General features: G+C 57.1%; 3 protein-coding genes across 3 annotated transcripts; 2 read left to right on the forward strand and 1 right to left on the reverse strand.

Moving 5' to 3' along the window:
* Positions 1-609: 609 nt before the first annotated feature.
* On the reverse strand, positions 610-3145 carry BDP81DRAFT_509672 (major facilitator superfamily transporter). Its single transcript, XM_060595725.1, has 4 exons — positions 2692-3145; positions 2478-2578; positions 1602-2376; positions 610-1544 (listed from the first exon to the last, which is right to left on the reverse strand). Exons 1-4 carry the CDS (start codon positions 2908-2910, stop codon positions 1026-1028), a joined length of 1614 nt encoding a protein of 537 aa, XP_060449174.1. The 5' UTR covers positions 2911-3145; the 3' UTR covers positions 610-1025.
* Positions 3146-7668: 4523 nt separating this feature from the next.
* Positions 7669-9931, forward strand: BDP81DRAFT_165439 (uncharacterized protein). Its single transcript, XM_060582097.1, has one exon. The coding sequence runs from the start codon at positions 7859-7861 to the stop codon at positions 9773-9775; it is 1917 nt and encodes a 638-aa protein (XP_060449175.1). The 5' UTR covers positions 7669-7858; the 3' UTR covers positions 9776-9931.
* A 436-nt stretch (positions 9932-10367) lies between these two features.
* BDP81DRAFT_391248 (uncharacterized protein) lies at positions 10368-13280 on the forward strand (the record flags this gene model as incomplete). Its single annotated transcript, XM_060587525.1, has 3 exons — positions 10368-10484; positions 11291-11934; positions 11987-13280. The coding sequence occupies 3 exons, from the start codon at positions 10368-10370 to the stop codon at positions 13278-13280; spliced, it is 2055 nt and encodes a 684-aa protein (XP_060449176.1).
* Between the last annotated feature and the right edge of the window lie 24 nt (positions 13281-13304).

The following is a 13304-nucleotide window of genomic DNA, read 5'->3' on the forward strand; positions in this document are numbered from 1 at the left end:
TACAACTTTCGGGATATTCGTATAGGGAACGAAAATTCAAAGCGGAGAGACTTGAAGACAAGCTTTCCACCCCCTGTAGGCTTCGCTTTCGCGACTGGTTGACCTCAATTCTATGCTGCTAGTAACCTCAGAAGACTAGAAGTGACCGAGTCGGTCCATAGAAGCAAGATAAACTACGGAAATATGCGTGCCTAAAGTATCTGTGCCAGGCTGCCAGGAAATTAGCTTTAGCTTGATGTGGTGGCATGTCCGTAGAACTGACCTCGTGCCTGGTATATATCTCCCACAACGAAACTTCATGTCTCGAATAACACAAGTTCAATCAAAACCCCGCTTTCTCTTGCGGCGTTTGTGGCGAAAGTGTGCTTGAAGATTTTCGTCAGAATCCGATGCTTGGATCTCGGTTGCCTTCTAAGAGAAGCCCTCAAATTATGGCGGGCTTTCCTCGTCGAGAATTCAGTCTAAATGCTGTATGATGGTGACGTCTATCACGACATCATCAAAGCACCTAGCCCGCTCAGCATCCTGTCTCGCCTCTCAGTCCGACTATATTCAGGCAAGAATAGATTATAGATAGCTATCGGCGCTGTAAGATAGAACGTTTGGATTGGGACGTTGTTTGATTACTCTCCTAGCCAGTGAGTTCCCAGCATTGACCTATATCCCGCTGGTAGGGTAGAATGATGTCTTTCGATATTGTCTCGGAAAATGCTGTCTCAACCTTGCGCAAGATCCCAGAGCTTCTTTGGGTTGAGAGATTAAGTCTTGGGTTCGGAGACTCTACGTGAGGTATATATACAGAGTATGGACGCGCTTATAAGCCAACCCATTGCGTTACACAGAGTCCTAAGATATGCCAAGCCGGTACAGATATAGCGAACCCTGTCCCGCTACATGTAGTTTTCACTACTACAGCATCTCTCCTCCAAATGTATAGAGTACACCAGGTCGCGGATGCACACCTCGCCATGAAGCTTCCACTCCAAGGGGGAAGAACACCTCTCCATACTCTCCCTCTCACACCCTTACTTCTTCCCCAGAGCCTTCTCCTTGATAAAGAAGGTGCTCCCAAAAGCAAGCACAAGCAACGCCGCCATAGGCACCATGGCCCCCAACGTCGCAACCTGATAACTCGACCTCACCTCCCCAGCAACAGCAGGCGGCAGCTCCCGGATGTAATCCAAACTCTCCCTGACCCTCTCCTCCACCCTCCTCGCCTCATCACCATCACTCAGCCTTGCCGCCAGCTGCGTCCGCAACACCTGCTGCAGCACAGACGAGCACACGCTAATCCCGATACTCGACCCCAGGCTCCGGAACAGATACGAACACGCCACCACGACAGCCGAATCCCGTGCCGCCGCATTAGCCAGCAGCGCGACCAACGTGGTCGTGATACCCGCGCCGCCCCCGAGCGCAAGCAGCGCCATGCCGCCCACCACGCCCGCCGAGGACCGGAAATACAGCGCCGCGACCGTCGGCGCCACGGCGACGACCATGAGGCCGTACGCCAGCACCGTCAGCGTGTAATAACGGCCCTTGCGCTTCATAAAGTAGCCGGAGCTGACGCTCGCCGTCACGGAGGTGATCATGGCCGGCACGAGCGCTGCGCCCGCGAGGGTGGCCGAGGTGCCCTGGACAGCCTGGAAGAACAACGGGATGAAGAAGATGGATGCAATGTGGCCCGCGATGCCGAAGAAGTTTGCGAGGTAGCACGCGAACAGCGAGCGGTCAAAGATGATGTGGCCCGGCGCAAAGGGATGCGAAGCGACGCGCATCTCGACGTAGACGAAGACGGAGAACAGCACGGGCGTGGCGGCGAGCGCGGCGACGGTAAGCCGGCTCGACCAGCCGTTGTTGGAACCGGAATCCAGACCGACGAGGAGCGCGACGACGGCGGCGACGAGCGTGGCGGCGCCGAGGAAGTCGATGCGCCGCACCTTTTCGCGCCAGTGGGCGTGGTCCGTCCGCGGGACGTCGAGGACAAAGTACACGGCCAAAAAGGCGAGGACGCAGAGCGGGACCTGGCCGGTGAAGGACCAGCGCCAGCCGACGGAGTCGGCGAGGAGGCCGCCGAGGGGCGCGCCGGTGGACGTGCCGGCGGCGAAGATGATGTTGAGGTACCCCTGCCAGACGCCGCGATCGCGGAGGGGGACAATGTCGCTAAGGAGGATGGCGACGACGCTGTTCATGCCGCCGCCGCCGATGCCGGCTATGGCGCGGGCGACGCAGAGCTGGGTGAAGGTCTGGGCGAGGCCGCAGCCCAGGGAGCCGATGGCGAAGATTGTGTAGGCGAAGAGGAGGCACTCTTTGCGGCCAAAGATGTCGCTGAGTTTGCCGTAGAGGGGTTGGAAGCTGGTTAGGGTGATGTAGTAGCTGCCGGGCCATCACTTTAGTACTTTGTCTCATCTTACATCACACACGAGACTGGATGTCACAATCGTCTCTGACGGGGGGAGGAAGGGTGCTTCACTCACGATGTTGCGAGCCAGCTCGTGTAATTCAGCGCATGGAGCTCGCTCCCGATCTTGGCGTACGTCGCCACGGTGAGCAGCTGGTCGACGGCGCAGAGATAGATCTAGAAAAAAACGCCAGTCAGTCCCCGCCGATTCTAAAGGGTTCGACCCGAGCCACCGCCGCCGCCCGGAGACTTGCGCCAAGGAGGGCCCGGGCTGGGAGAGTGGAACCTACACCGATGCCGACGGCCGGAAGAAGAAAGTGCATCTTCTTGGCCATCTCCGGGTTGCCGTCCCGATTCTCATCGGCGTCGGGGGCGGCCGCGGACGTGGCGCCGTTCTGCTGACCGCCATTGTCGATGGTGCCGTTGCCGTTGGCCGCATCCGCGTCGGAGTTGCGCAGTAGCGGCGACGTCTCCGTCGGAACGGAGGTGCCATTGACGGAGCCGGTCATCTTCACGGAACAGGTGGCGGCCGAAACTAGTGAGTGTTGCTGGTGATGATGAAATTACTCGCGAGACTTCTGCTGTCTTCTCCCCCTTTGACCAAAAAACGTTGAATCGCTCCAAACAAGAGACGCAATTACCAATTGCCGGTCGTATAAGAAGTCAACTGATTCCCCTATCTCTCCCCGCTATCTCTCCGACTTTCGCATTGTGGCCGACGAGGATTGCTAATCTGCCTCCTGCATACAGTTAAGCTCCGTTTCTGTCGGGGTCCTCATCGGATGCTTGCCCGCGCGATAAGCCCAGAAACGTGCCTTATCGCCTGTGACGACAACTCCCGCCGTGAAGCACGTGATCGCACAAGTCTCTCCGGGAGCGGAGACTGAAAGAGCATTTTTGGGTCAATGTCTCCCGTCTTGAGTCCTAAAAAACAAAAGTCAAAGACAGCGATGAAGATGTCGGTCTGAACCCTAGCTCATGAGTTTACTTGGAGTCGAGTCGTACCAAAACAGAGACTTTCTGCACACAAGTGCTCGATGCGACACCTTCATCGACAACGGGCGGTCGAAAAAACAAGAATGCGAAGACACACGTCCAGACTTTGACAGAACCAGGGTGTTAGCCGGTGAGGTGGAAATGTAACGGCTTCGGAGATCAAATCGGCCTGGTGTGCTTGGCAACCCGCTTCATTGCTCCCAAAAACTTGAGGGGGGGAAAGCTCCTCACATCGCCCGGCCTTCGACCGAATCGCCCCGAGCTTCCCGGCCAGCAATTGAGCAGTCGCCTCGTTAATCAAATCAATCGGGCGGCAGAGTAAGCAGGGCGGGCCAGCGGGAACGATGAACTACCTTACGGTGTGACATTGTGACTGAACAGTGAGGGTGCTCGCTCACCATGACACCAAGATGTGGAATGGGTGCGGATCGAATTTCATCTTAAAAATCCTGCCGGTGTGAAACAAACCGTCGCGTCTCTGCTCCATCCTTCCACAAAGGCTGCCCCAAAAATCATTTTAATGTTAATATATTTTCCGCAATGCGGGTTCCCGCAAGAACGTAACCTGCATGCCGCGATGCGAACCATTCGAGGGCTGGCTGGACTTGGACCAACAGGAACAAGGCCTTTGTCGTTGGTCCGCTGCAATGCGTCCTTTTTCGTGCCAAGCCCGCGGACGTCGCTCCTCAATCAAACGGCCGCTTGTCCCATTCGAATCGAGTGGTGCTGTGGGCGGTACGAGTACCTAGGTATTACTACTCCCCTACTCTGTACGTACTGGTAGAACAGCACGGCAGGCGTTGTCGATTCTCGTGTGCTGTACTCCGTACAACATCTTCAGTGAGCCCAGTCGACGTCGTCTCAGACGTCTCCTCATGAATGTAAGCTTTCAATAGTTGAAGGTCAACAGATGGCAGAGTGGTACGCAGTGCGACTATGGCGCATCCGACCCCTTATGTTGTCCCAACTTTGTGCGTCTGCAAGGCGGGAGACTGGAGTTCGACAATTTGTCGTCATCGACCTCTGGCTTTCAAGGGGCGGGCACAGGCCACAGGGGAAGCCCGGCGGAGGCTCGGCACCCCTCGGTCTGAAGTTCTTGCAAGGTCATCCCAGAGGCAGGCGTGTGAGACTCGGATGACCGAGGAACTCAAAATGGCTCAAACCTGCTGTTCATGCGAGCGACAAGGGCATTGCGCTGTAATGTGTAGGTACTCACGTAGTGTTCCCTCCGGGGCACTGCTCCGGTAAAGCCAGTTTTGCAGCCGCAGAACAATCTTTCGACACCAGGCGCAGCTCTCAGGGGGTTTGATCCGATGTTCATCAGACTTGGATTTCACCTCGTCTTTGCTAAACATATCCCTCGTCAGGGGGGACACGGGCAGCGCGGGCTCCTGGGCTTAGCGAGCCGCAAGGCACCCACATATCTCTGATGCCGGACGGGGATTTGAACGTGAGATGTGACCCCGTCCTCGACCCAGCAGCCGTAAGGCTCTGAAGTCTGGTTGGCTTCCCTGATGCAGATCGCTATATGGCATGCTCGGGTCGCTACAACCTGTATATGGACGGTCTCATGGCGGCGGACTTAGAAACGCGAGCGGCGAACGCAGACCAGCTGTCAATGATCGTACACGGTCTAGAAGGCATCATTAGTTGACAGATTGCAAGGCTAGAGCTCAAGATCGTAATAGTCTAATCGCGTGCGTCGCGCTATGTCCACGCACGGGCGAGACATCATGCGGGTTTAACCTCTGCCACGTCGAGAGTGGCTGGGCGGCGGGCTCTGTTCAGCTTCAACGAGACGGTGCGCGGGCTGCGATTGGTGACTTTTGTGTACCTATTTCTCCCTGCTTCGAGTCTGCAACGGTGCATTCCATGAGGTCCCACGTCCCGCTGGACAGGCCTTGATGCTAGCAAGTTAATTTCGATTCCGCAAACAGGCGTTGCGGGCAGAAACGGCGGCCCGCGGGTAGTTTAGCTTGAGTGCGGTTCTCTGTTTCTTTGGGGAGTTCATTCGTGATGGCGTACATAGTGTCCGTAGGTAGGTAGCACAGAAGAATCGAGGGTTCTGGTAGCGATGCCGATACCGACTCGAGCCAAGTGCGAAACGAGGTGCATGTCGCCTCAACACGCGGCATGGCGGCTGAGGTGCAGATTGGGTGCCATCCATCACGAGGATCACGGAGGATGTGTACGCGCCGCAAACGATTTGTCGTACAGATACGCCGGAACGAAATATCGGATGAGGGAGATCGGATTCCTGTCGCAGGGGCCCTGTAGGCGCTTCATTCTAGGTACTTGGGTGGCCTCGCCATCTGGACTCTGTCGACAAGCTGATGAATGAGGCAGGCCATGGCGTCATCTGGCGAACCCTTCAGAAGTTGAGAACGAAGGAGTGGGAAGAAGCTCATCTTGTACAGTCAACTCGTAACAAGACGCATTCTCAGTCATTGCGATGTGCGATCCGTAGTGATTAAACGCGAGCCTGGGTCGAATGAATACTTCGTACTGGCAGTCCCCTCCATCAGCGGGCTGTTTCAGCCTACCAACAATCGAGATGGGAATTGGAGACGATTCGACGAGTGGTGACGGAGCGGGGAGGGGTGGTTGACTGGTTTTTGCTGGAGGCACGCCTGTCTTGTCCTCTGATTAATGTCTCGAAGCTGCCGCGACCGAGGCATGCAGAATAAGATTAAAGATGGGATTGAATCAGGAGCCGCATGCGCGTGAAAGCAAAAGCCGGTGGGCTTTTTTGGTTGCGTGAGTGCAGACTCTATTACTGAGGTACCCATGAGAGGATGGATCCGGAAAGAGGTCGGCTGAGAGAGTAGAGTGGCTGTTCTGTTGCTCAATGCTGAGTGATTCGTAGTCGTCGTAATTACTCCGTAGTGCACTTTGGAAAGAGAGAGAGCACAGCCCGGAAGGTGCATGGGAGGGACTGACATTGACAGCTGAAGCCTGAGGGTGGCTTCCTCTCGGCCTCCGCTGCCCGTGGGTTGATGATGCGGGTGCCGATGGTGGTGGGCGGGTGGTGAGGTGGTTAGGTGAGCTGTCAAAGTCGACTCTCATAGTGAAATTGGTGGTGGAGTACATGGGGACGTGTCAACACATCTGCGAGCCGCCACTCCACCAGCCCCAGCCGGCCAAGCAGTGCAAGCACAAGCCAGCCCCGAACAACCCCAGCAAAAAAGTGTTCTTGTTCCTGAATCCTGCTTTGCAATGCCTGCTTTCATTGCAGGGCTGCCGATGCTTGCTATGACTTTGGGAGGGTTGCAACTGTCAATTGCTCCGCACTTTGGGATGGGAGGGGCCGGATCCAGTCTGACGGAGCCAATGACGGACTTTGCGGTGCCACGGTGCCACGGTGCTAGGTGTGTACGCAGTCGTCCAGACTCCAGGCAGGCACTAAACGCTAGCAAAAATAAAATAGTGCCTTCCGTCACGAAGTAAATGGAAGGATTGCGATGTGTTAGCAAGTACCTTTTGGCTGCTGACAACGCACCCAAGGTACATGTCTCATCGCCCATTACCTTTTTGACCTTTGGTGCTTAGTACCTATGTTACGTGCAAATGCCGTGGCAGACACGCCGCGTATCCGTACCTCTTCGTACCAATGCAACTGGACGCATCTGCCTTTTCTGCATTGCTGATGAGGTGGGCATCCACAAGGTACTTTTCACCTTAAACATATCGATGACATCCTTGTCAATCCCATCCCAACTTCTCAAGTTCCCAGCCACAGAGAGGGAAGAAAAGGTCAATGTTCAGACACCCGGCCCCGTCGCAGGGTTCTCCGTGGCTGCCAGCTTTAAACTTGACGCCGAACTTACACCCCCCTCCCCCCCCTTTACACTTCCCATTACCCTGTACTTACTATTACTCCGTACTCTCTCTCCCGTTTCCCATCTCTTCCGGCGTCGTTCAGTCATTGTTCTGCTTCTGCCACCCCTTCAAGTTACATTCTTATCCAACCAACTCCTGGACACCTCACAAGTTTCTTCTTTCTCCTTACCAAGGTACCTACTCCTCATCCTACAGGCATATGCAGCCGTGCTCGTCGCGGAATCCTCGTCCACTCCTCCCCTACTCCTCTCTTCCAAAGACCCTTGATGCTTGTTCCTTCTAGCATCGCAACACTACAGCACTGAAAATACTGAACATTGTGGCAAAGGCAAACCCCCCTCGAACTTCATCGCTCCAATCAACCTGTCGCCATCCCTCCTTCGTCCCACGTTCTCGAGTCCCACCAGCCCTCCGTGGTCAGCTTTTGCTGCCTTGATCCCCCCTGGCCCTACCTCCTTGGTGATTTCCTCCAGCCAGCCGATTGGTGAGAGTCTAAGCAGACCAAAAGGATTCGTACATCCGCAGGCAAGGTAGCAAAGGGGAAGGGGTACGGAGTACGGATACTGCGCCGTCATCCCAATTATAGGGTAACCCACCGCCATCCGGGGGCCCTCGTTCAAAATGGACTTCCTCCGTTCTCACAGTCGCAAGGGAAGATCGCGCTTCTCAAAAGCCCTACCCACCCCTCCGTCTCCAAAGGCCGAATCTCTTCCCAAATCTAAGCAGCTCCCTTCGATACCTCCCGTTCCTCCCGTCCCGTCCAAGAAGACGAAGACATTCGCCATGTCAGACAAACCGCTTCCACCACCGCAACCCCTCAACCAGTCTCTCCCTCCACTCCCTCCCCTCGAGACAAAAGCGTTGCCCCCGGTACATATACCTCGCCGCCCAGTTGCAAAGCAAGCACCATCACCCTCCTCCCCGGCGAACCAGCAGCAGCAACAGCAGTATTCTCCCGAGGACGAAAGGAACTCGATCGGCAGTCTGCTCTCGGCGTATTCGAGAAGCTCTGGGGAATCCCTCATCATGTCACCGGATGGAAGCGCAAGTCAGAGAGACTCGAGCCAGGCATATACCTCTGAACAGTATGGAACAAGGGAAAACAAGATCCTGACACCAACCTCGGTGTCATCTGGTGACAATGGCCACTATGGCGCACAAAAGTTCACATCCAACAAGGGACTGCCGCCACACCCGGCCTACTACAATGAGCAGGCCGGCGCCGCTCCGGTCAACTCGGCACCTGCCCCGACTGCTGGCAGCCCGACAAGCTATGTATCGGCAGCATCGCCGCAGCAACAACAGCGACCACTATGGAGGAGGAGATCTGTAAAATCTGATCGTAATATAGAGGTCCCAGATTTACACCTCACAGTCAGCCACGGGTCAACTGCTGCTTCTCAACCAAACACCGCGCAATCTTCATACACAGCAACCCCTCCTCCGACCCAGCAGCAACAATTCCCCCCTCGCAGCACATCAAATCTTCCCGGCAGAAATATTCGTCCAGCTCCCTCTCAAAGTCAAGCGGCTCAAACTAACAACATGGGCCAAGAGGTTTCGCGGTTGAAGGAGAAAATCCATCATTTGCGCGATGGTCAGGATGGTGCAAATGTGGGAACGACTCACAGCGACACAGCGCTTTCGCCAACCCAACGCCTGCCGACTCCCGATTATGAGAAGGAAGATGTCAAAACGCCGGTTGTCGAAACAATCGTATCGCCCGTCTCACCGGCTTCCTCCCCCGAGCCTGGCCGCGATCAATCAAACGAGTCCAAGCCTCCTATTCCCCGTAAGGCGGTTACGGCGCGCAACTTACACAACGCTCAAAGCTTGCCTCAAATGCGCGTGGATGGACCCGTCACCAGCAGCGAGGTCCCTCCGACAATCACGAGAGACTTCGCAGTCAGCCCCGTTAGTCCCGATCCTCAGAACCAGTTCCCGCCTCGGGCCGCACCCAACAAGCAGCAGCAGCAGCAGCAGCAGCAGCGGGAGTATGTGCCCTATGCGCCGGCACCCGGATTCGCGCAGGGAGATATGCGAGCTGCCTCGAGAGATCAGCGCCCCAACCAAGAACCCGTCGAGTACCGCGAGCTCAAGGCCAAGGACCTGCCGCCTGCCGACCCTCGCGCGTCGTTCTTCCCCATGCAGGGTTCCGAGCCTCCCAGTCCCGGCATGATCTACAAGTCTCTGCCCCTGAAGGAGAGCATGCTCGACTGCTACGTCAAGCACCGCACCATGGACCGAACTCGCAACCGCAACTACGCCCTCACCTGCCAGACTTGTGGCAAGGCCGATACCGAGGACCGTTACAAGTGCCAATTCTGCTACGTACGCATGTGCGGTTCCTGCCTGCAGATCTTCAACAGCAACCGCAGAGACCTCCGAAAGCTCGTGGCTCACTTGGAGGGTAACCCACAAAGCGGCGGCTCCTCCCAAGAGCGCCCTCCCACAGCCGCGGGCATCGAGGCCTCTGAGAAGGAAGAGCAGCGCACAGATGATCAACAACAACAGTACCAGCAATCAGTTGCGGCTTGATTGCTTTCGAATTCACATTTTTCCAATCCTTTTCTTTTTTGCTTGGCATAGGGAAATCACATGGCCATTTTACTTCCAAGCGGTTTTCAACATGCCCCCCGACGGCCGGACTTTCACGGATTTCGTCAAGGGGGACAAATTAACTTTCTGCATTGCGGGATTAGATAGAGAGAGGTCGATTGGTTGATACCCCTTCTCGCCCCAAGATACCAATGTTTGTGTATAGGAAGTCGTGGCCCCAGGAAAAAGAAGGGGAAAAGGGTCACGCGCACATTTTGTTTGTTTGTTGGAAGGATTACTACTACTTGCTTGATGCAAGCTCTGAGCATACGAAAACGAAGCTTCATAACGAGAAAGGACAAGACAGGTAAAGGGTCAAAACAGGTTACTACAGATTTGGAAGGGTGGACTCTCAGAGAGCCGGAATTGAAACCCGACTACTTTTCAAGAAAATTCTTCAAGCTCGTATATGCGGTGAACTGTAGTGCTACACACGACCAGAATCTAGGGACACCAGCGAGGCGCACATCAGGAATACGTCGTGTAACAAGCAGAGCTCGGGACTGTTTTCTCAACTTGCCCATCTGCAATCATGTCGGGGCACGACGTTCAGCAAGAAAAGTCAGGCACGTTGAGTTATTTTCCGGATGCACCGGAGATTGCTGCATCGCGGCTTGCGGACACGCGAGGGATGTATCCATACGAACAGGTAAGCTAAGGCGAAAGGTAGGGAGGGTCTCATCGGAGAAAAAAGACCTAGGAAGAAAAAATGAACACAAAGCTGAGATTCGCGAACAGACGGGGGATGCCACTGTTCGGCTCAGCCCGCCGACGTTGGAGTCGAGGTGACCCAAGCGCCGGCGCTAGAAGGTTGCTGGCCCGCTGCAGGGCGGGCGGGTAGAAGTGGCAGGCTGTCCAGGACTCCAGCCCAGTCCAGCCAATCCATTACTGCGGTACTCAGATTGCCGCAAGAGATGCACGCTTAAAAGAAGTATCCTACTATCTTCACATGGACTTCAATCTGAACCTGAACCTGATCCTCACCCATCATCGGCCCCCCACCGCCGCCCGGGCCCCTGGCAACCCCCACACCGCAAAGAACCGTACGGATATGGCGCGGCCCCTGACGTCGAATATCAACATCAACATCGCGAACCCGGCGGCACTTGGGTGAACATCCCCACCGATTGCTCTTCGGCCCTCGTCAACCCTACGTTTGCGATTCTTTCCCCACCCCTCAAGCGACCGAACGACCGACCTCGAGCGCGGGGTCCCCGCAAATACCACAAAGACGAGTAGCGATTCGCGCAAAGAAACCGTCGAGTTCCTACCGAAGAGAGAACCCCCCGAACCGCATGATCACCACACACCCCAGAGACCCGTCGCAGTCATGTCCTCATCCCTAGCCCGTACCCGCTCCCTGCGGAAGCCGACACAAGGCTCTTCAACCGACCTCCCCCCGACGACGACGACGACAACCTCCGCATCCTCAGCTTCGACCACAGCAGCAGCTAGAGGCCCCGCGAGCTCGACTGCAGGAGGAGGAGGAGCAGCAGCAGCACCATCAGCATCGGCGTCCACATCACACCGCCCCGTGTCCCCGAGCAGACTCCCCGCGCCCCGGTCCCTCACCGCAACACGTCCTACAACACGCACCGTCTCCGGCGCCAGCGTCGCCGGCAGCACGGCGGCCACAACCGCCTCCGAGGCGCCCAAGAAGAAGAGACCAAACCCCTTATCGTCATTGCTAAGCAGGAGTTCCTCGACGCGTCAACTAGCGTCCGCGACGACGACGTCAACGAGACAAAGAGATGCGACAGCCACGGCAGGAGGAGGAGGATCAACCAGCTCGGGACCAACAAGCGCCCCCTTAAGCAGGACAAGCGCGCTCTCAGGCCTCACAAGGACGTCTTCGACGAGAGAACCGGGCCTGACGCGGACTCGATACCCCGCAAACGCCTCGACGAGCAACCTCAGCCTCGTCTCGTCATCCAACACCGCAGCAGCCAGAGCCGGTGCTGGTTCCGGACCGTCGACGCCGACGACAGCGAGGCCGACCACGTCAGGCGGTCTACCAACCTCGAGACGCGCCGCCGCACCAGGGGCGACATCGACATCGACATCGACATCGACAGCCACAGCAACAGGAGCAGCCGGGAGTCCGACAAAGGGCCACGCGCGCGCAAGAAGCGTCGCAACCCTGAATAACAGCACCATCCTCCGACCCCCGTCGTCTACCGGGGCCGTTGCCGCACCGAGGTCACGCCCGACGTCCCTGTACGGAGCACCTCCCGCGTCTTCCTACCCATCCTCATCAGCATCAACAACGACCGCGAGACCCCGTCCGCCCTCAGAAACAGACCGCCTCTCCTCAAAACCATCCGTATCCTCCCTCTCCTCCGCAACAACCACAACATCAACACGCACAGCCCGAGCAGGCAGTATCACAACAGCACCATCCCGCCAACCCCCAAAACAATCTCAACCACCACATCTCGCCCGCCAACAAGCCCAACAACGACACCCCTCCCCGGCCTCACCACCAAGAACAACAAAGCCATCCGTCCTCCGCCCAGCCTTCTCCACCCTCCAACAGCACTACTCCCCCGCCAAATCCCTCGCGCCCAAACCCCTAACAGCAACCTACCTCGCCGCCCCGTCCCCCTCAAAACTCCCCGCCAACGTCGCCCTCACAGCCGAGACCTCACGCCTACAAACCGAGCTCCTCCAGCTCCACCTCCTCCACCGCGACCTGCCGCAAGTCACATCCCAATGGCACGCCAGCGCCCGCTCCAAACTCGCCGCGCGCCACGCCGACCTCGCACGTTCTGCAAGGGACCTCGCGGCCCTAGAATCCGACGCCGCAGAGCGCCGTAACCTCGCCGCCCTACGCAACTGGGCGACGACACCAACATCATCATCCGCCGGCGGCGGCAAGATATCGTCCCTACCCCTGGAAGACCGAATCCAACGCCTAGACGCCCTCCTCACATCCCTCTGGTCCCTCGACAGCCCAGGCGGCAAACACCACCGCCTCGTCCGCGCCTTTGAGCGCTGGGCCTCCACCCTCTCCGACCTCGAAGCCGCGCGCGCCCGCGCCCAAGACAGCGCAGACCCGTCCGCTCTCCTAGACGGCAACGCCGACGTCCGTTTCGGAGGCGGTCTCGACGCGCGCTGGAAGGACGATGCCGCGGCGCTGGTGAGACGTCTCGAGGGGTGGGATGCCCAGCTCAGGGAGTTAGAGTATCGCGGTGACGACGACGGGGGAGAGAACGACGGAGACGCGGCTGTTGGTACTACCACGCAAGCGTCGAGCCTAAAGCGCATGTTGGGCGGGTGCGGCAGTCTCGTCAGGGACATGCTCGACGAGCTGGCCGTCATGGAAGACATTGAGGCGGCCGCGGTAGAGAGGGAGAATGAATGGATTAAGAGGATGAATAGGGAGGGAGACGACGGCCGCGGCCGAGATACCCAGAGAGCCGGTGCCATTTGGAGAGTGATTTAAGGAACCGGTGTGAGTGGTCCTGTA

The sequence above is a fragment of the Colletotrichum phormii genome (assembly GCF_030913505.1).
Source record: "Colletotrichum phormii strain CBS 102054 chromosome Unknown BDP81scaffold_4, whole genome shotgun sequence".
NCBI classification, from domain to species: domain Eukaryota; kingdom Fungi; phylum Ascomycota; class Sordariomycetes; order Glomerellales; family Glomerellaceae; genus Colletotrichum; species Colletotrichum phormii.